This window comes from Python bivittatus, unplaced genomic scaffold, assembly GCF_059951505.1.
Source record: "Python bivittatus isolate LINGU-HERP-01145 unplaced genomic scaffold, Pbiv_v1 ctg000700_np1212, whole genome shotgun sequence".
In the NCBI taxonomy this organism is placed as follows: Eukaryota; Metazoa; Chordata; class Lepidosauria; order Squamata; family Pythonidae; genus Python; species Python bivittatus.
The window spans coordinates 44748823-44770286 of record NW_028277098.1 but is presented as its reverse complement, the minus strand read 5'-3'; the positions used below and the strand labels follow the sequence as shown (position 1 = coordinate 44770286).

Genomic DNA, 21464 nt, shown 5'->3' with positions numbered 1-21464 from the left:
AATGCTTCTTACGAAGCCACTCCTTCATTGCCCAGGCGGTGTGTTTGGGATCATTGTCATGCTGAAAGACCCAGCCACGTTTCATCTTCAATGCCCTTGCTGATGGAAGGAGGTGTTCACTCAAAATCTCACGATACATGGCCCCATTCATTCTTTCCTTTACACGGATCAGTCGTCCTGGTCCCTTTGCAGAAAAACAGGCCCAAAGCATGATGTTTCCACCCCCATGCTTCACAGTAGGTATGGTGTTCTTTGGATGCAACTCAGCATTCTCTCTCCTCCAAACACGATGAGTTGAGTTTAGACCAAAACGTTCTACTTTGGTTTCATCTGACCATATGACATTCTCCCAATCCTCTTCTGAATCATCCAAATGCTCTCTAGCAAACTTCAGACGAGCCCGGACATGTACTGGCTTAAGCAGGGGGACACGTCTGGCACTGCAGGATTTGAATCCCTGGCGGCGTAGTGTGTTACTGATGGTAGCCTTTGTTACTTTGGTCCCAGCTCTCTGCAGGTCATTCACTAGGTCCCCCCGTGTGGTTCTGGGATTTTTGCTCACTGTTCTTGTGATCATTTTGATCCCATGGGGTGAGATCTTGCGTGGAGCCCCAGATCGAGGGAGATTATCAGTGGTCTTGTATGCCTTCCATTTTCTAATTATTGCTCCCACAGTTGATTTCTTCACACCAAGCTGCTTGCCTATTGCAGATTCAGTCTTCCCAGCCTGGTACAGGTCTACAATTTTGTTTCTGGTGTCCTTCAACAGCTCTTTGGTCTTGGCCATAGTGGAGTTTGGAGTGTGACTGTTTGTGGACAGGTGTCTTTTATACTGATAACAAGGTCAAACAGGTGCCATTACTACAGGTAACGAGTGGAGGACAAAGGAGCCTCTTAAAGAAGTAGTTACAGGTCTGTGAGAGCCAGACATCTTGCTTGTTTGTAGGTGACTAAATACTTATTTTCCACCATGATTTGCAAATAAATTCTTTAAAAATCAGACAATGTGATTTTCTGAATTTTTTCCCCCATTTTGTCTCTCATAGTTGAGGTATACCTATGATGAAAATTACAGGCCTCTCTCATCTTTTTAAGTGGGAGAACTTGCACAATTGGTGGCTGACTAAATACTTTTTTGCCCCACTGTAAATATAGATGGAAAGACTAGTATTGAAATCAAGTGCCTAAGGAGTAATGGTACCAATATCTCTTCTTTCTATTTGCAGTTTCAGTGTGTAAATAAGTACAGTGGTACCTCGGGTTACGAACGCCTCTGTTAACGAACTTTTTGGGTTACGATCAGCTCCGGCCGCAAAAATTTACCTTGGTTTGCGAACTCCGCCTTGGGGTATGAACAGGATACGCGGCCACTTTCCCTCCCGTGACACGTCCGTGGCCATTTTTCCACCCCTGACACGTGGTCTGCGGCCATTTTCCGCCCGACACGTGGTCCGTGGCCATTTTTCAGCCCCTGACATGTGGTCCACGGCCATTTTTCCGCCCCTGACACGTGGTCCGTGGCCATTTTTCCGCCCCTGACACGTGATCCGCGGCCATTTTTCCGCCCCGACACGTGGTCCGCGGCCATTTTTCCGCCCCTGACACGTGGTCCGCGGCCATTTTTCTGCCCCTGACACGTGGTCCGCGGCCATTTTCTGCCCCTGACACGTGGTCGTAGGGAGGGGGACTCTCCCTCCAAGCAATAGCCGCCTCCCTGTCCTCCACGCCAGAACAGATTAATGGTAATTACATTGAACCTTATGGGGAAATTTGCTTCGGGTTGCGACCAATTCGGGGTGCAACCAGAATCATGGAACGAATTAAGTTCGTAAACCGAGGTTCCACTGTATGTAGGAAATGTTGCTGGAAAAAGCTGGTATTTTAACCCAATGTACATCTGGTGTTTTAACTCAGCCTAAGGCACATTTGTTTCAATAAAAGTTATTAATGGGGCACCAAAATGATGTAGAGATTCCAATTGACCTATTTATGTGTGACAATACAAAATTAATAGATAATAGCTATTCTTTTAATGCTCCTGTTAATTTTCTATATCTACTTTTCTAACAATCATATACAAGAGTATTTAAGTAAACTTCAAGAGTATTTAAGGTAAATCTGAATTTGTTTGGGATTTCTTTTTAGTGTATCCATGTCCACTTTTCAGTGTCAGATTTCGTAAGCCATTGTTTGGTGAGACTGGTCACACAATTATGAATCTCCTTGCAGTAAGTAATAATTACAAGGATTTTTTTTCATTTGCTCTGTCATATTTGAATAAAGAGACTGTATGCTTTGGTTTTGTCATTTACGTAAACAATTATCTTGAAAAGCTTATAACAAGTATATATTTCATTCAAAATTGAAATACTAGCTTTTTGTTTTATTTGTACATATACTAAAGATGTGACCTTAATCATATCTTAAGATTTGAATTGTATCTTCATATAGAAGAAGATATACTGTAGATATACTGCTCATATTAGATCCACTCATATTAATCCATACTTGTAAAGAAATAAGTTTTCCATTTTATGTTTAAAGTCAGAAGATCTAGGTTGTTGCCTAGTGGATTCTTTGTACGTTGCCTAAATAAGACTGTTGCTTTCTGGAACCAAAATAATACTTTGGGAGTATCTTTTTCTACATGTAAATGTTTTGTGCTAAATGTATTATATATGCATGTATGCTAAATGAATAGTGCTTTCTCAGTCTTCAGGAAGTAGAGTTGCAGTAGGAATGTGGAGTGGGAGGAAATAGTCATGTGGGTACTATCTTCTTACTGCTTAACCAGAGGCATCTTCTTTTCACTCATCAGGTGAATATTTTAATCTAATTCTGTTGTATAGTTGCCATTTAAGAAATTGTCTTACTGGAAATCTACTTGTCATCATTTATAAATCCCTCTTTGATTTTTCATCTTGTCTCTGAAATCAATTGTATCCTTTGATATTTTTAGAGAATAATAGGATAGTAGCTATTGCAACAGAATTAAATAAAGCTTGTTATTAAAATATTTTTGTATCAATTCATAATACATGAACTGTTAAAGTTTAACTATAGTCAGTAACTATCATGATTTTAGTTGTTCTCTGTGTGACAGGACTTCAGGAATTACCAGTATACATTACCAGTTGTCCAAGGCTTAGTGGTTGATATGGAAGTGAGAAAAACTAGCATAAAAATTCCTAGTAACAGATACAATGAGGTATGTAGCATGAAGAATTACAATAAACTCAGTTTTGAAATCCAGTACAAAGATGATTTTATTAAATGAAATTCTGATTGATATTACTGTTGTCTAGGCTCCCATTTAAAAAACACAAATGACTTATTTTACTATACTTTGTTTGTAAATCCTTTTTGAATTAATTTCCTTGTTAAATATACTACCAAATAGTTTATGTTGGAGAAATGATTCTTTAAAGATTGTGTTTTAAATATTGTTGGAGGAAAAATATAAAAATAACTTAGTGTCTTTGAATGGTCTGCTAAGGCTTTACAGTGATGAGTTAAAATTTGTGAACTGTTTACTGTAGTCTTATCTCTAATCCCATAGTACTATGACCTTTAATGTGATCTGAATATTTAAGTTCTGTTTAAACAAACAACACCCAATGTCTTTATTGAACACATTGAGCTGCCATTCACTATCTTTGTGGAAAAGAGGTATGTGAAGCTTTAGAATTAGTAACTAGTGACACCTTTTTTGGCACAATGATTTCAGCCAAACATTTTCTGTACCTGTTGATCAGTCTTGCACATCAGCTTGGAGGTACTTAGATCTACAGTATTCTTCTTTACTGCTTCAAGTAACTGATGGTTGGGGATTATATTGCATGAATTATTCACTTCAGATCATGCTGTAACTTTTCAAACAGGTTAAGGTCAGCCATTCCAAAATGTGAAATTTCTTAAGCCTGGGACATTTTATGTATGTATGTATGTATGTATGTATGTATGTATGTATGTATGTATTTGGCTTGTATGCCGCCCATCTCCCCCACAGGTGACTCTGGGCGGCTCACAATAAGAAAGAAAAAACACAATTCTCTCCAAGATGGCTAAAAACTATAAATAATTAAAAAACATATTAAAAATGCCCTGAAATACCTCCTCTAATTTTGGCCCTATAAAAACCTGTAAGATGCTGGGGGGGGGGGCAACCCATCATCCCACCAGCCATCTCCACAGGTGTGGGCCCCCCTCTGGCCCCCAGGCCTTCTGGCAAAGCCAGGATTTAATACCTTTCCTGAAGGCCATGAGGGAGGGGGCACACCGGACCTCAGGAGGCAGGATGTTCCATAGGGCGGGCGCTGCAGCAGAAAAGGCTGCCTAGACCCCACCAATCGAAATTCCCTGACCGGTGGGGTCTGCAACCTGCCCCTTCTGCTGGACCGAGTGGGACGGGCTGAAGTGACCAGGGCGAGGCGGTTCCTCAGATAACCTGGTCCCGTGCCATGAAGGGCTTTAAAGGTGATGACCAACACCTTGAATTGAACTTTATTGTAAAGTTACTTGTGCATTTAAGATAGTTGTCTTGCTATATGACTCACATGTATTTAAACTTCAGCTTATGGATGGATTCCGTCATATTATCCTATAGAAATTGCTGATACAATCTAGAATCCATTGTTTCCCTTGATTACTAGCCATTCTATTTTCATCACCATGCATCATGATTGGGATAATGTTTTATTGTTAGAAACCAGTATTTTGCTGCCTGACCATGGATTGAGAGACGGCAAAGCCTCTGGCAGTAATACTACTTGTAAGCACTGATGACACTTTTCTGAAGTCTGCAGAGATCTCTTTCAATCAAGGTCTGATTCACTTTCACAAATCTGTGTCATGAAGAGTAAACTCTAATTGTAGCATCCCTAAATTGGACTATCACACCTGATAGTCATCTGATAGATTGGAACATTTAATTCAATTTACCCTCTTTAAGAGAGCTGGTTATCTTATATTCGCATACTTTATCCCACAAAGACAATGAATGTGGCTCAGGATATTCATCAAAGAGAAGATACAGGATACTGCTTTGAGTGTTGTTTGTTTAACCAGAATCTCTTTATCTAGCAATAGAATTTAGGTGAAACTCTTATCACATTGTAGACCGATGTATATCAGGATTATAGAAAGTTCTAAAGGATTTATAATAATTCAACATTGTATATAGACTTTTTTTTTTTTTGTATATAGAAAATGGGGAGACATTTTCCCATGTATCAAAATGTTTGGGTTTAAGGCACAGCCCATATTACGCATTAATGGCAAATGCTCTATTTTGGGGGGTTTGTTGCAGATGATGAAAGCCATGAACAAATCCAATGAACATGTGTTAGCAGGTGGTGCATGCTTCAATGAGAGAGCAGACTCCCATCTGGTTTGCATGCAGAATGATGATGGCAACTATCAGACTCAGGCCATCAGTATTCATAATCAACCAAGGAAGGGTGAGAGTTGTGACAGTGTTTTCTATCTAAATGCTGATTTCTTGAATGATTTCCTTTAAAGCTGTTATTGAACCTTTAATTTTGTAAGTGTATGATTAAACAAAGGCAGAATTTGCAGGTATTGATTTTTTTAATAAGTTTTAGAACTTTCTATAAGCCATCAAACTAGTTGTTCAATTATTTCTTGATGCTGGAATTTTGGCACTGGGCCTCCAGTTTGTTGGATTTTGGTACAGAACTGATTGTTTGTTTCTTATTCCCTTAAAATTAAAGCATCATTAAGGAACTTTTTTTTTAACAGAATAAGACTTGTGCTTTCTTCCTCTAAAGGAATCTTAGCATATTTATTATTTTTTGGTAATCATTCTCTGAGCAATATGATGTAGGTGGATTCATGACCCAAACTAGTAAGTTTCTCAGCACTTGGTTATGAAGTGGAAAACGCAACAATAAATGTGCATTTTATATAATAGATCGTAAAATGGGTTAATAGTGATCAAGTCTCCTTTTAACTCTCAAACTTGCCAGAACATTTCAGTTGGCCTAGAATATATTACTCAGAAAACCTTTCTTTAAACACTGGATATTGGTAGTTGCATACTTTAGTTTTTATTTGGATTATTTGCTGTTCAGTTATTGAATTAAATGGAAATGAGCTCTTGCAGACAGTATTTTTTAATATGTCTCATTTGTTACAGTGACTGGAGCCAGCTTCTTTGTATTTAGTGGAGCTTTAAAATCTTCTTCAGGCTATCTTGCAAAGTCCAGTATTGTAGAAGGTAAGACTTCAGTCCTTTATTTGTTTATTTATGAAAGTATAAACAAACTGCTTCACAAAACAGGTTTCATAAAGACAGCAAGTCAATAATAATGAACAATTGCACCATAATAAAAGCTGACTTTCTTTTACAAATTTTACTGTTTCTTTTACAGATTTTACTGTTTCCTTAATCCCTCCTATAGAGTGATGTTTTTCTAGAGTCCAGTCCAGTTCAGCTTTCAAATAGCAATTCTTGCCAAAGTGAATAGTGCTATATTAAAGGCATGGAGATGATTTCTTGTTCACAAAGACAGATATGGATGGGCACTGATGACTCTTTTGTGCAATAAGTCTCCTTGGTTTTAGAAAAGCAGTTGCTGAATGAGAGATTAAATGTATTTTTAATTCTGCATTATTTCGTACTTTACCATTCTGCCATTTCTTTAAAGATGAATAGTAAGGCTAAGAGTAGATTCAGGTAATAATGGATATTAATATATCCAATTTAAAGTTAAGTGTTTTTACAAAAATTCTTGATTTTTAGACAATGCCACAATATACAAATTCAAGTCCCTCTGTCATTGCAACTTGTCAGCAGCAAAATGAAAAATATATGTACAGGTAGTCCTCACTTAAAGACTGTTCATTTAATAATGGTTCAAAGTTATGTCTTGGAAAAAGTGCTTTACAACCTGAACTCACACTTATGACTGTCACAAGCCATTGCACCACCCCGTGGTCACAATTTACGACCTTTTTTTACAATGGTCATTAAGCGAATCATGTGGTTGTTAAGTGAATTCTGGCAAAAAAAGTCCATTGGGAAGCTGGATTTGCTTAACGACCATGTGATTCACTTAACGACCAAAGTGATTCACTTAACCATCATAAAAATGGTCATAAAATCAGGTCTGGTCACATAGTGATTTGCTTAACAACTGCCCCATTTAACAATCAAAGCCATGTCTTCACCTCTGTTCAGAAACCAATAGGGAGGGAGCAGTCTGGCTAGCTGGAGGCAATGTATTCCATAGACAGCAGGCCAACATTGAGGAGAAGCCTTTGTAGAGGGTATACACATATATAAACATGTAATATATATGCACACATTTCAGTATATACAGAAAATTATATGTGAATGAATAGCTGGAGTTTATGCTGTTCCTTTCTTAAGTGATGCTGCTTTGGATTTCATATTTGTGCAATGGCATACTTAGAGTTAATTGTGGCAATCTTGGCAATCTTATCTGTATAATATGTGATAAATGTGAAATTCAGTGGTCAGGATCCTAGGCTCTTGCCAAGGAGATTGTCCTTTTTTCATACTTTATACGTCAGTTCAACAGTAACTATACTGTGTGTAGGTTTTTCTAAGTGGTTGTATTTTTTTCATCTGTAGATGGTGTGATGGTACAGATAACAGCTGAAAATATGGACTCCCTGAGGCAGGCTCTGAGGGAGATGAAAGACTTTACAATTTCTTGTGGAAAAATGGATGCTGAAGAACCTCAAGAACATGTGCACATTCAGTGGGTGGATGACGACAAAAACTTCAACAAAGGGTAACTCAACAGCTTTTAGTTTTATTTGGTTTTACTGAACTGTTTCACATGTAATGCTGAGTTATAATTAACATCATGTGAACCAACAGGAATCTGCCTGCACATAATGCTCTGGTGGAGTACTTTTTTCATAAAAGAAGGAATAAATTGGAGGTTAGGTTCATTTTAGCAGATTCCTTGTTATTTCATATGAAACAGGAATTGTAGTTTAAATAAATTCTAAATAATTGAATTGCTAAAACAAATCAACTTTAAGCAGTGGATGTTTTTTATAATTTAACAAACTATTTTATTTTAAATACTGTAGTTCATAATAAGAAGCCAGGGATCTGCTAAAACGAAATTCTGGTTGTTCATTCTGTAGTGCTTGACATAAAGGTTAATGCATGAGAAACTTTTTCCCTTTCTGTATTATAGTAAATTGTGGCTTAGTGTCATGTGTAAACTGGATTAATTATTGCATTTACAAAGTACAATAAGTTAGAATTCTGACTTACCATTAACAATCTCAGTTGCTGCTGCTTGGTTCCACAAAACAGGATCATATTGTCTCTCTTAAAAAGCCAGGAACAAGTTATGTTTTCTGTCTCTAACTTACTAGGGGAGCAAAGGCCTCCTAGGTGCATGATATTCTGAACAAACACTGTAGTGGGAAGAGAGGCAGTAGGAGTGACTGAATAGTGTGCAATATCCTACTTTTTCTTTATGCCCAGCCAGTTATTGTGTTTCCTGACAGTGGATCCTCATTGAAATATTCAAATTTACTTAGATAATGTGTCCTATATAACGTTCCATATACTGTATCTACACACTACATTCAAAGCTGGTAGCTTCATTTACTGATTTAGAGTACACATATTTGGGGTTTTTTTGTGTGTGTGTGGTAAACTAGAATAGACCAAGCTTAAATTACTGTAGAAAAGTTTCTCTTACATGAAACAAGCTATTTAATGGTATTCAGTATTACTCTCAGGGAATTTCTTATATATGGCAGAGGTGCAACCATGCTCTTAACAATTCTGTGGATGATTTTTGGCCCTTCCATAATACATGTTTAAGTACTTTAAGAACACATTTTCTTGACCAGAAATAGATGCTTGGATGAAAGTTGTATCACCTAAAAACTCTCTAGTGTCACTTCAGATAAGTTATTTTAAATATGTAGCATGTTTTAACTGCTCATATTTCGATATGCTTCATTTTTCTCTTATATGAATTTATCTTGATGAACAGACTCAGTGTTTTACATTGTTTTCTAAATTGGATCAGCATTCATAATTACTTAAGTATATGAAGACAGGACTTAAAGCAATATTAAGTCCTGTTGCTAAGAGATCTGTCTCTTCCTTCCACATTCTAGTGTTGTAAGTCCTATTGATGGAAAATCTATGGAGTCTATAATAAGTGTGAAGATATTCCATGGGTCAGAATATAAAGCAAATGGGAAGGTCATTAGGTGGACAGAGGTGAGGAAATCACATTGTTTTGTATGTAAAACCTGGAATCTTTACTGATTTAGTGTGATAGTAGCTCATACATATGAGAGCCAGTGCAGTGTTGTAATTAAGATGTTGACCTTGACCAGGGAGACCCACATTCAAGTCCCTACTTGACCACAGAGCTCATTGGCTGGGTTAGACTCTCTCAGCTTAACCTGCTTCTTATAATTGTCAGAGTATACTCCCATGTATGCTGTCTTGAGCTTTGAAGAGAAAAGATAATATATAAATGCAACAATAAATTAATAAGTAAACTTTACATGAATACTAACATGGAAAAATCCCTCCCTTTGTTATCAGAAATGGGACATCAAAAAGAGTTGTATTATATTCCACCAATTACTCCACGGTTAAACGTGAACATATTCCTTCCTAATTCCTTCTCATATTTACTTATGAGAAACCTTGTGTGTGTGTTGCAAGCACGTTTGTGTATCATAGCTACAGCTTTATAAAACTTTATTAGGGCCACTTTTAAAGATATGTTTATTATTTATCTGTAGTAATTTCCTTTTTCTTTCATGATACTAATGGTATGAACAGATGCCTTGGACAGAAATTCAGTTCTTTAAAAAGGCAACTTTTATTTATAATTGTGAAGAATATCTTGATGTGCCACAATGTCTGTCAAAATAATTAAAGTAGACGGATTTTATTCCTGACATTAAGGCATGTGACAGTCAACCTGATTCACTGTATGATGTTTCATGTTTACTTAGTTGGTTAGTACTCTAACTCCAGCTCCCTTTCTTTCTCAGAATGCACTTCTTGCCATTAACTGAATTTTTTTTTTTAATTGTCAGTGTTCTTGAGTTGCTAAACTACTGTTGTGATGCAATATTATAAACAGTTACGTTATGGGGGCTGAATATGGAACAATTATTTTTATCTTAAGGTTTTCTTTCTGGAAAATGATGACCAACATAATGGCCTGAGTGACCCAGCAGATCATAGCAGACTGACTGAGAATGTGGCTAAGGCTTTCTGCCTGGCCTTATGCCCTCATCTGAAGCTGCTGAAGGAAGATGGAATGACCAAGTTGGGTCTACGAGTTACACTTGATACTGATCAAGTAAGTAACAATTCTGGGGGAAATACTCTTTGTTTCTTTGGTATGAGCAAATGAATGAAACAAATTTTCTATTTGTTTAATGAATAGGATCAAGTGAAGGCTCCCTGCTGGAGGAAGGGAGTGAGTCAGACTATAAGATCAGTACCAAAAGATAATGTAGAATCCAAATTGATATAGTACCACTAATAAAGTTGTGCATGCTTTAAAAAGTGCTTCAAAAGAAGTGTTTTAGGTGTTGGACAAGTGCCAAAGTTCTCTGATGTTCATTAAGGTAGCCTACATTTTTCAGGCTCCTGCATGCTGTTTGAAAGTTGCTGCTGGTTTAAGGGCCACATTAACTTTAATGAGTGAATTCTTTAAAACAGTGGCACAATTTTTCAGACTTTCACAGAAGCCTGATAGAAGTCTGATTCCTATAATGAATAGCAGAGAGATACTACATTAATGTGATACTTCAATCATGTTCAGAGCATGCACAGCCATAATCAGTAATGCATACAGCAGAGTATCAATTCCAGCTTCTTTTGAAGTTGACCTGTGCCTGTAAGTAAAGAGTATATATGTATTAGTAATTCCATCTCTAATATTCTGTATTCATGATATGCATAATTTTGAGGCCTATTTCTGAAATATTTTTATGTCTATAATTGCTTAATGGGAAACCATGTCATCAAATGTTTCTACACTCTTTATTCCTTAAAAATAATTCTTTTTGATGAGTACCTCTCTTGGAGGGGCAATCACTTTAGAGCCCACATTTTCAATACTGATGTACTGTTGTTTCATTTGCCTATTATGTTTCTGGAAACTCAGCAATTTTTTTTGATAGTGGATTATAATTTGAACATATCTGCTCTTTTAAAGGCTCACTTCAAGATAATTTAATTTTTTACTAAATTCTGATGTTTCAAAAGGCACTTAAAACCATTTTTTTCCCAATGGGCATTTAGCCCAGAATAAATATGCTCTGCAACCATTTTATTTTTTAATATTATTTTGCTTTTCCTTGTTTCTTACTTGTATATTGCCCAGAGTCTATAGGATTTAATCTATAAATATTATACAATAAATGATATTTCTTGATACTCTTGTCCCACTCGCTTTGAAAAAAATCATTATTTTCTTTTCTTTTAGGTTGGCTACCAGGCTGGGAGCAATGGCCAGCCACTGCCTGTTCAGTACATGAATGATCTGGACAGTGCCTTAGTTCCAGTGATTCATGGAGGGGCATGCCAGCTGAGCGAGGGCCCAGTCATAATGGAGCTTATTTTTTATATTCTGGAAAACATCTCATAAGAGGACTTCATTTTCTTTCAGACCTGTTCCAGCAGCAGTTGTATCTGAATCATTTGCACTTTAAAACTGGAAAATTAAGCTTTTAGTTAACACTATTGTGAGGGGTGGGGTGGGGTGGGTGGGTGAGAACAGTTGTTCCATAATTCTGAATTGTCTATGCATTTGTCAACAAACAGGATCAGGGCAGCTTCTATGTTACAAAATGGCTATGCTATCTTTGCGGCTAATACACTTCTGTTATGAATACAAATAGAAACCAATAACGGTCATGTTTAAGGCAATTGCAGTCATGTATTTGATGCTCAAAAGGATGAAGAGATCACTGGAGGGTAAGGAAAAGAAATGTGTCAACATTTAATGTTTGTAGATAAACTTATGAAGAAACAATCAAGACCTCCATTCTGACCTCATTATACTGCTGTTTATGGTTCATTTCTCTAGACATTTACGGTATATTGTTTACATTATTGTGACCACTTTATTGGTCAGAGTACCTCCAGGACATGCTGGGCTATTCTAGAGAGATGTGCAGAAAGAAAGACACATGACAGGAGGATATCTTTTACATCTGTCCAAACAAAGCAGAAATCTTTCCAAAAACTGTATGTAAATTAAGCTTGCAGTTTTCTGTGTTTTACCTTATTTTTCTTTAGTTGTGAAACTGTCTCCCTTAAAAATGAAATTGGCAATCATCTGCAGTAGCAAATTGTTTTCTTCTCTGCATTTTTAAGAAATCTGCCGCAGGCGTAAGACTTACTGGTCTTAAAAGAGCAGTTACATGACATTGCTGTTCTTTCCGACTGATCCTTTTTTTTTTAAAGGAACATATTTTCTTAGCTTTTCTGATAGGTGTGTACTGTACTTAAGTGACCCCTACCATTAAGCCTGCACTTACTAACACTTTATAGTAGCAGCACCATGTAAAGCTATCCTCTGAGAACTCTAGCAAGGTTGGCTGCTGTTCCATGGTTTGCTTTCACTGCAGGCTGGAAAGCTTGCACCCTGCCTCACCTGAAATGAACTCTGAGCGGAAAGCAAGTGGAGCCTTCTTGCTGCAATATATCAGGCTGTCAGTGACAGTCAGCAAGAGAATATGAGCATATTCCTGTTAACTCTACATTTCCTGAGAAAACAGTAACAAGCAGAAAGAGCTGTCAAAAGATTGAGAAAGCAAATTCAGATATGTGCAAGGAGATAAAGGACTGAGCTTCACTAAATACAGATTAAAAACTGGAGTAGCAAGTTTGTTTGTATTGAATGGCAAGTATGGACAGCAGTGTACGTAGCAGTGGCAGCTATGACTAATTTTCCTCTGTAGATAGCCATATTTAACTGAACATACGTAGATTGCATTTTTGAATAAATTGCCACTGCATCCTTAAATTAGTAAAAAAAAAAACCACCACACAGCTGATGTTAAACTGCAACTAGAACAAGATGACAAGAGAATTAGATCAAAGCCTCAAATTAAAGGACTGGAAAATGAGTCTTCTAACAATTAAAGGCTAGCCACATGGTTCATAAGCAGGTCAGGTAATGATAAACCTATATATGTTGTTCAGTGTACTGCCAGGAGAGAGGGAACTGGACGGACATTAATGGGCACCTGTGAAATCATGTGCTGAATAAGAGTCTTGCTAAGCAATTTTAAGTTTCTTGTTCGTTCTTTTCCTTGCACATAAACTCAAGTTCCTTATAAGCTTTCTCTCCTTCTGTGATAGCATTGTTTTACAGGCTGAATTGCCAAAATCAATACAGTTGTTCTTTATAACTGCTGTAGATTCTTACTTTAGTAGCTGCATCCCAGTTTCACCATAGAAGCAGACTTTTCAGTAACTTAGCTTTGCATTAAAGTTATTGACAGATGGAGAAAGGCTGAACTTTTCATCCCTCTGCATAAAATCATTTGTTTGGGCTATGTTTGTGCAAAATTCTATTGACTGACTGGTTTGCTTCAACCACAGCCTTTAAATGATCTTAAGATTACCATATTGTTAAGAATTGAGTACTTGTTTAAAGAAAAAAATGTACTTTTAAAATTCAGTTAACACTGCAAAGACTGCATATTATATTTTTATTTTCAACATGTAGTTTTGTATATTAAATTTATTAAAATTACAACAGAATGCTGCATTGTCTCCACTGACTTAAGACAGAAATGAATGCTGGCTGCATGGCAGACTTAAGTGTATGTATGAAGTCACACACATAACTCTGAAAATTTTCTGCAAAACTCCCCTGCTGGAAGCCATGAAACTGGAGAAAAAGAAAGATAATTTGGATCCCTAGTTGCATGTTCTACTTAAGAGGCAGGTAACAATTATGTTGTACTTTCAGTCAAACTGTTCTGAATCTATTTGCTGAAGCAAGATCAAAATCTTGATATTCTTAAACAGTGAACAGTTTTAGTTCTGCCTCGGTTAAGAGAAAAGCAAAAGGAATACAAAGGAGAATTAAAAAGGAACTATTAACTATCTTACATTTGATACAGGCTCCCCTTTGAAAAGGTTTGTGCTCTAGTCATACTTGAGCAACATGGATGCATATATGAAGAGATGTACAGTAACTTAAAATCTTCACTGCAGGCAATGTAAAGAGAGAGACAATCACAGCTGCTTAACCTACCCTTCAGTAAACAAGACTATCATTTATTCCATGGGTAGGAAACACACTATCTTAATTGCAGGTTATATAACACACTGGAGCTGCTGCATCATATCTTAATTATACTGCTATTTATTAAACTTTTTTTGTCCACACTTACCAACATGTCCTTTGCTCAAGTCAGCAGTCACATTAACAAGTAACATTTATGTATTACCAACAATTTTAGCCTCAAGAAAGGTTAAAATAGGTCAGTCTCTTTGTGGATCAGTACCTTCATTCCTAGTAGACTTACAAAGCTTACCAACTCATACTATATGATAGTTATGAAAATAAAGATGTTATGTTTAGTAGTGCATTCACTGAACATCTTTGGTGCTTGCAGAAACTCCATGTAAAGTCCATTCTGCAGCTTTTAGTATTCCTGGATCTGTGGGTGCAGGGAGGAAAAATTCAGCATAATTTTATCGATATAGAGAAAATAAAGCAACATCTTATGGCTGTAGATAAAAATCTACCATCCATTACTGAATTACACTGACTTTCCACCATACAATTCAAAAGCAATTCCATAAAAATTACTTTTAGTGGGAAGTTTTAATAAATTTGTTGATTACATGCATCTCTAACAATATATCTGACTGTATTATCACCACTGTGGTTGGTGGTGGTAATCCACTTGTATAATGTGCCTTGTTTTTTTTTTAGTGTTTAAAATTTTGACCACCTTCAGTGGTGAAGTGATAAAAGCATAAAGATAAAGTATTTTTAAATATAGTTTTCATAAAAATCAAAGTGAAATTACAGATCTGCATATGAAAAACAAGATTCAAAATTAAAGACTGGACTGAAATCATTCTGCCACCTATAGAATTACAGAGGAAAGAGATGTTCCTACCTTCGGCAGAACTAGTGTTCAAGGACTAGCCAGTTTTCTGTAATTGTCTGAAGATCTTGCCCAGTAAGTGGCTCCCTAAGTCTTACTTTTACTTCTAGTTTGCCTCCAGTAGGCTTCCTACTGTCCAAAACCTTAACATAGAGAAGAAAGACATAACTGAAACATAACACAACAAAATTCCAGGATCTGTGCAACTGGCTTTGAACACATTAAAACTTAAGCATATTTTTAGTATGACTTATGACAATGTGCTACGCTGTGGGTTGTTTTCTTCTTTTATTCAAATGAGTCACTCCATTTCTCTTCCCACTCTGCTTTCAACAGTCAATCAGTCGTTTCTAGCCATTAAATATGTTTAATCTTCATGGCCTTTTTAAAAAGATATTCTAGGTCTGCTGAAAATACTAATTTGTGTGTTGTGTGATATAGTTTTGACTATGTAAGTATCGTACATACGGTTAAACAATAGAGAAGGAACAATAGTGCCAAGTTACATGGACAAATTAGTATCAAAATTTAAAAAGTGTTATTAAACAAATAATTTTTTGTGCTCAAGCTTTCCCTTCTTACTAAGATCTATGAACAGATAACCGTATCAGAAGGCTTATTTGGAAACAGCAAAATATCTACTAATGTATTACATTAATTAAGATATGCAATTCTACAGACCTTTAACTTTAAAAGTATGGATTGTAATTTGACCTAGAGTGAACTTCTTATGTATTTAGATTGCACAGAAATGTGCAGAAGGGGAGGTGATCAGGGAAGGCAAGCTATGTTGGCCAGCACATAATTCTTATATTGTACCAAGTCACTCAACACAAATATTATTTGAAAATTTCAATAGAACTTCCTATCCACACAAAGAAACCCCCCTTCTCCTAATATTTTGGAACCAGCATACAGCAAAGACAATGTAAGGGAGGGAGGAAAAATGCCATCAATGAACTGCCAGGGACAGAACATCAATTACAGTAAGTGTACACTGTTTTACAATATACCTTCAGAATACAAAATGATACGAAGAAATATCACTTTAGTATAGTTCAGTTCAACAAGCTTGGCATTGTACCTCAATGATCTCTCTAATTTCACATTCAGATTCCAATTTGTCCAGTTTCAAATGTGCTGCTCCCACTTGCTTGTCACTCCTGAAAAAGGACCTGGGAAAGGTAATCATCAAAACCAGAATTAAGCTCCCTTAACAACTGGGTTGGAAACACCACCACCATTCTATAGTCATTCAGGATATGAAATTATGACACAAATCTTTGGTTCATTTATTTCTTGGAAGTCAAATATGGATATAAAACACTGGTAACTAGAAGAAAGCTGATCAACTGCATGTTTTATGCTAACAAATAATGGTCATGGCTTATTGCCAGATGGGCTAGGAGAGAGAGAAATGAGCCAGTTATTCTTGCATCACACACACACACTCACGGTGGGGATTGGGGCCTGGGCAGAGCCATTTTACACGTTGGCTTTTTGTTGGGACTGGACTCCCTCAAGATTAGTGTTAAGCACCTTAGTTCTTCTTTGTTATATATACTGTAAGGATTATTCTCTGCCTGTTTTCCTTGAGACATAGCAGAGCTTCATGGCTTTGCTTCTTTTCTTTAGTATGTTTCTTCTCTCTCTTTCTTACATTGGGAGGCATTTTCCCACAAAACCCCTCTTGGCCTAATGCATTCGAGGTATCTCCCCCACTTAAGTGCTTAAACTGTGAAAGTCCCCACCCTGAACAGGGATTCTGTCTATTTTGTACAAGCAAAGACAATCAGGTGCTGGGAACACTGCTGGAACTCTATCCTACAATTACATGACAATAATTCATCCTGGGCTGGGCCTCATTTTGGGAATAAGTGCTTCGAGTCACCACACTAGCCTCTTTTCAGTGTCAGCCCTCAAAACAACCTCATTAAGGTCTGGGTTTGGCTCTAATTCTGAAAACCTCTTTACCACAGGCTTTGATGACTCAACTGCAGCACCAGCAAAGGACAGGGCAACCCTGCCACATCCAACAGCTACACCTCCCTCTCACTCTAGATTACTCTGGTATTGCTACTGAATGTTGATCCTGAGCCACACTGCCACTTGCTAAATCTTACGATTCTCAAATTTGAAGAAATAAAAGTTTAGCCTCTCAAAAGGCTGGCTGAAAGCATCACAACAAGCCTATTTTTATACGCAGTTTGGACTCATCCACTCTTGCTGCCCTCCAGATTAATCTACACTAACAGTGCTAATCTTAATCCTGACTTCACTTCCAATTCCTATATTCTATAATTTCTTTGTGCCATACCCTCAGTGGTTAAATGGAGATGGAGTCCAAACAAAATACTTGTCCATTATCTGAAATTTGCTAAACTGAGGTCTGTTAAACCAAGGATTTACTATATTTATTTTTTGAGATATGGTAGTGTTACTGACATTGATATACTTGATGGAATTCTTGCTGTGGATCCATTAAAAAAGCTCAGGTTTTAGAACATTCCAGAACAGTGGAGGTGAGAAGCCTGCTACTCAGAAATAACAATGCTGAATATGACTATGAACTTCAAGAGCACTGAGACTATACCACTGTGCTTCCTGCAGGCATTATTTTCATTTGAAATAGGCTTATAAAAAAGGAGTAATGTTACAGGTTACCATTGTTGATATGTGTTGGAGCAGCAAAGGGTAACAGCTTTCCATTTTCCCCTCCGTCAAGAGGAGCCATAACATGTAGAAGTTTAAGGCTCCCCAGCTCCCCCAGCATTCACACTGGAAATTAGCTCATGTTTCTAGTTCCAGCAAAGCACCCATTTGCTCTCAAGGAATAATACACAATTCTTGACTGTGATTTGGCCCAAATGTAGCTATCTAGAAGCAGCAGCTTTCAATCCCTCTTTCATGTAAAGTTAGGGAGTATAGGTAGTGCTCGACTTACAACCATTCGTTCAGCAAGTATTTGAAATTACGAAGGCTCTGAATGGACTTACGACCTGTGCCCAAATTTATGGCTGTTGCAGTACCCCTGCGGTCACATGATCAAAATTTGGGCACTTGGCAGCCTGCGCGCACTTACAACTGCAGGGACGCTTCAACTCTTCCTACCCACTTATCTTTCCCCACCATCTATGCCCTTTTGGCTGCCCTGTACTCCACCTTGTGGGGTAGCAAGCAGCCCCAGAATCATGCAGCTCTGGGGCTGCAGGAAGCCCCTGAGCCACAGCCCAGCATGAACTGCAGCTGCCCCAGCCCAATTGTGGTCTATAATGGAACAGTTTGTGAAAGGTGCTTAGACATTACAGCTGGTAGAAAATGATATGGCCAGATTGCTTGTTATCTGATGTGTGCTTTGTAGTAATACAACAGCAATATCTCCCAAGAAATCCCTAAATTCCTCTAGGCCTCTCTAAAGAACCTGCTATCTAGACTTCAGAAGTCCTGCTGTATGTCTCTCCACCAAAGATCCATGGATTCCTGAGCAACCAGGACAGAATTTTTTGGAGAAGAATACTGACCTGGGAGATTAGACTGGTCTCACCTTTTGAGCTTCACACAGGAAGTTAGAACACTGTAGTTGTGGTTTTTTTAATGAGGAATTTTTAAAACTAGTTCTATCAAATCTGGTTAGCTTGCTTTAACAATTTGTTTTTATACTTCATCTTCAATGTTCTACAATTGGTGAAAAGTGATTTATAAATATGTAAGTAAATAATCCTCCCAATGTTCCATTTTGAAGACATAACTCTGAAGCACGTTCCCATAAGGAGATCAAAGGAATGGTGTTCTTTGCCACTGCTTCCTTTTATCCTAAGCCATAAAAGTACTAAGACCAAAGATAACAAAATGTACCTAACAGAGAAGAGGTATTTCTTTTTGTTTGTTTTTTTGCCTCCATGAAATAACTTCTAGAAGCATACATTAAATATTCCTCAGCAGTTTACAATTATTATACACTATTCTTTATTTAGCAAGTCTTCTTGGCTAAGATATGCTCTACTCATGCTTCAGTATTAAATGTGTTTTAATTTTGTGCAACTGAATGCTGAAGACGATGCTGTATATAAGGGCCACTGACCTTATTACAATTTGCCCAAATAACAGTAATATTATATCCCTATTTCACAATCTGCCATCGGGTGTTGCATTCAGATTCACCAGTTTAACTGAATTAAACAAAAGTAAATGTTTAACAAGAAGACTGAGAAAAGTGTTGGAAGAAAGACATATAAATTTCTGTATTTACCTGGATACTAATATATGCTTGAGGAGCAGTACAGTATTCATGAGTTACAGGCATTGAATGCACTTCATCTCAGTGCTTAGTAAAGAATAATTCTGTTTTTACAAGGGAACAAGGATTGGGGATCCTGCCAAGCTGGTGTATCCAGCTTGTGGGGCTTCCAGCAAAGCTACCTTTCCCAAACAAATCCTGTTGGAGTTCCTGCAGGACCTGCTCCATGTCACCCATAACCCACCTTTTCCCTTATGGGGAAAGCTGCTGTGCTTCATCAGCATCACATTCTTCTTCAGGGGAAAAATGTCATGTGAGTGAAGCTGGATAAATTCAGCTCCTGCAGCTTCACTGACCTCAGCCCCTTCCGAAATGGAGAAGGGAAAGACTAACAACTTTTGAAGTCCCTGTCTTCTCCAGCATGAGGAAATGGATAGTGCCAAGGGATGGTACTTAATTGGTTGACACTGTCAAGCAGCCCCCCTGCCTGATGTCATCCTACCTGACAAGTGAAATCAGGGGCTGGATTAAGCCATTTCTTCACCATTGGAACAGAGCAAAACACAGGAAGAAGCTTTATGGTTTGTGAAATTATTTAAATACCATCCTTTAGATTTGTATAAAGACATAGAAGTACAAAAGTCTAATAAATTTAATTATATTTCTATCCATCCATCCACCCTGACAAGGCGGTTCAAAACAGTAAGAAAAATACAACAATAAAACAATAGATCAGTAGACTATATTGACATCTATATGGTTTTTCTACAGATAACCATTTGGGTCAAATTTTCAAATACAGTACGGCAAACATCTAAAAAATCAACTATGTTCTTGATAGATCCTGCAATGTGGTGGGTTGGTGGGTACATTTAGAACATAACAGCATGTTACAGGTACTGTCACAAAACAGCTGCAAAATTCCTTTAGCTTCCCTAGATGTGCTCTACCACTTCTTCTCAACCTGGCCTTTTTTTCTGGGAAAGTGGGCATGCTGCCAGCTAAAACAATGAACTCCATACGCTTCTGAGGTCTATGTGAGACCCAAAAACTTTACTGATTATGCCTGACAATAGAGCTCTGCAGCACACTAGCTTCCCATTTTAAAATAAAATTTATTTTCTTAACAAAAACCCAGGCCCTAGCATTAAAAAGTGCTACAATTATTTGAAGGAAATATTAGTTGCTGCAGGAAATTGCTGGGAGTCAGGCAGCATATACATTTAATAAAATTATTACCATCGTAATCATCATCTTTGCAACCCCCCATTTCTTCCTGATTGTATATGGTGAGAGGTCTCAGAAAAACATACCAACTGCCACCAAAAGTATCAAAATGCCCATTGCTATATTTATGCAAATTAGAAATTATAGTTCTAAGCTTCCAAAAGTCATTAGAATCATAGAATGTGTCCCCTCTTTCTCAAACAGAACATTGTGGTTCTGTTTCATGCAACAAACTGAATTGCCATCCCCTGGGCTTGAACGCTTACCCTTTGTGAAAAATCTCAAATTTGATTCCTTTGGTTTGAATTGCTCTTCGGAAACCTCTGTGATTTCGATTAATGTTCAACTTGAATAGCTGATTATATTCTACAAGCACAACGAAAGATGCATAAAATACCCGGAACAGTTAAGAGCACCTGAACTCATTCAAATTTCCAGCAGAACATGTAGCCAGTGGTGCAAAAGGAATAGATATTTTCCCACTTTATATGTAATGACTATGACCTTAGTTCAGTTCTGCAACTTAAACAATATTACACTTCCACAGACAGTACCAGGCTACACAAGAGATCCATTTCAGGAATCCTTGCATAGGCTGATATTTCCACATTCAGGTTTTCATGTATGATCCAATGTCAGCTGCCATTTTGCATATACACAAAAATGACAGTTGCTGTTTTTGCTCCCATTGCTTAAGGTTAAGTTATCAGGGCTTATATAATCTGGGAATCCCCTGAACTTCTAGACTGTACTTTCATTTTGTTATTCCACGAACATATAAACATCTAGAATACAAACTGAATGGCATCATTTTGATCTTTATAAATCTAAGTAATTTTTTAACACATATGTTATAACATTT

General features: G+C 37.2%; 2 protein-coding genes across 8 annotated transcripts in view; one reads left to right on the top strand and one right to left on the bottom strand.

Annotated features, from left to right (window-relative positions):
* Positions 1 to 13055, top strand: part of ZFYVE9 (zinc finger FYVE-type containing 9) — a 65526-nt gene extending 52471 nt beyond the window's left edge. For all 7 annotated transcript variants that reach the window (XM_088154594.1, XM_007432953.3, XM_088154592.1 and 4 more), the window contains 8 exons: positions 2146 to 2228; positions 3104 to 3208; positions 5309 to 5459; positions 6158 to 6238; positions 7619 to 7781; positions 9142 to 9247; positions 10176 to 10352; positions 11487 to 13055. In XM_088154594.1, the coding sequence (XP_088010720.1) occupies positions 2146 to 2228; positions 3104 to 3208; positions 5309 to 5459; positions 6158 to 6238; positions 7619 to 7781; positions 9142 to 9247; positions 10176 to 10352; positions 11487 to 11648 (1028 nt within the window). In that variant the 3' untranslated portion in view covers positions 11649 to 13055. The remainder of the gene's footprint in view (positions 1 to 2145; positions 2229 to 3103; positions 3209 to 5308; positions 5460 to 6157; positions 6239 to 7618; positions 7782 to 9141; positions 9248 to 10175; positions 10353 to 11486) is intronic.
* The window catches only part of CC2D1B (coiled-coil and C2 domain containing 1B), a 41873-nt gene continuing 28190 nt past the window's right edge, over positions 7782 to 21464 (bottom strand). The window contains exons 22-25 of the mRNA XM_007432956.4: positions 20869 to 20968; positions 16223 to 16313; positions 15151 to 15281; positions 7782 to 14682 (exon numbers count right to left, since the gene is read on the bottom strand). Of these exons, the coding sequence (XP_007433018.1) occupies positions 15162 to 15281; positions 16223 to 16313; positions 20869 to 20968 (311 nt within the window). The 3' untranslated portion in view covers positions 7782 to 14682; positions 15151 to 15161. The remainder of the gene's footprint in view (positions 14683 to 15150; positions 15282 to 16222; positions 16314 to 20868; positions 20969 to 21464) is intronic.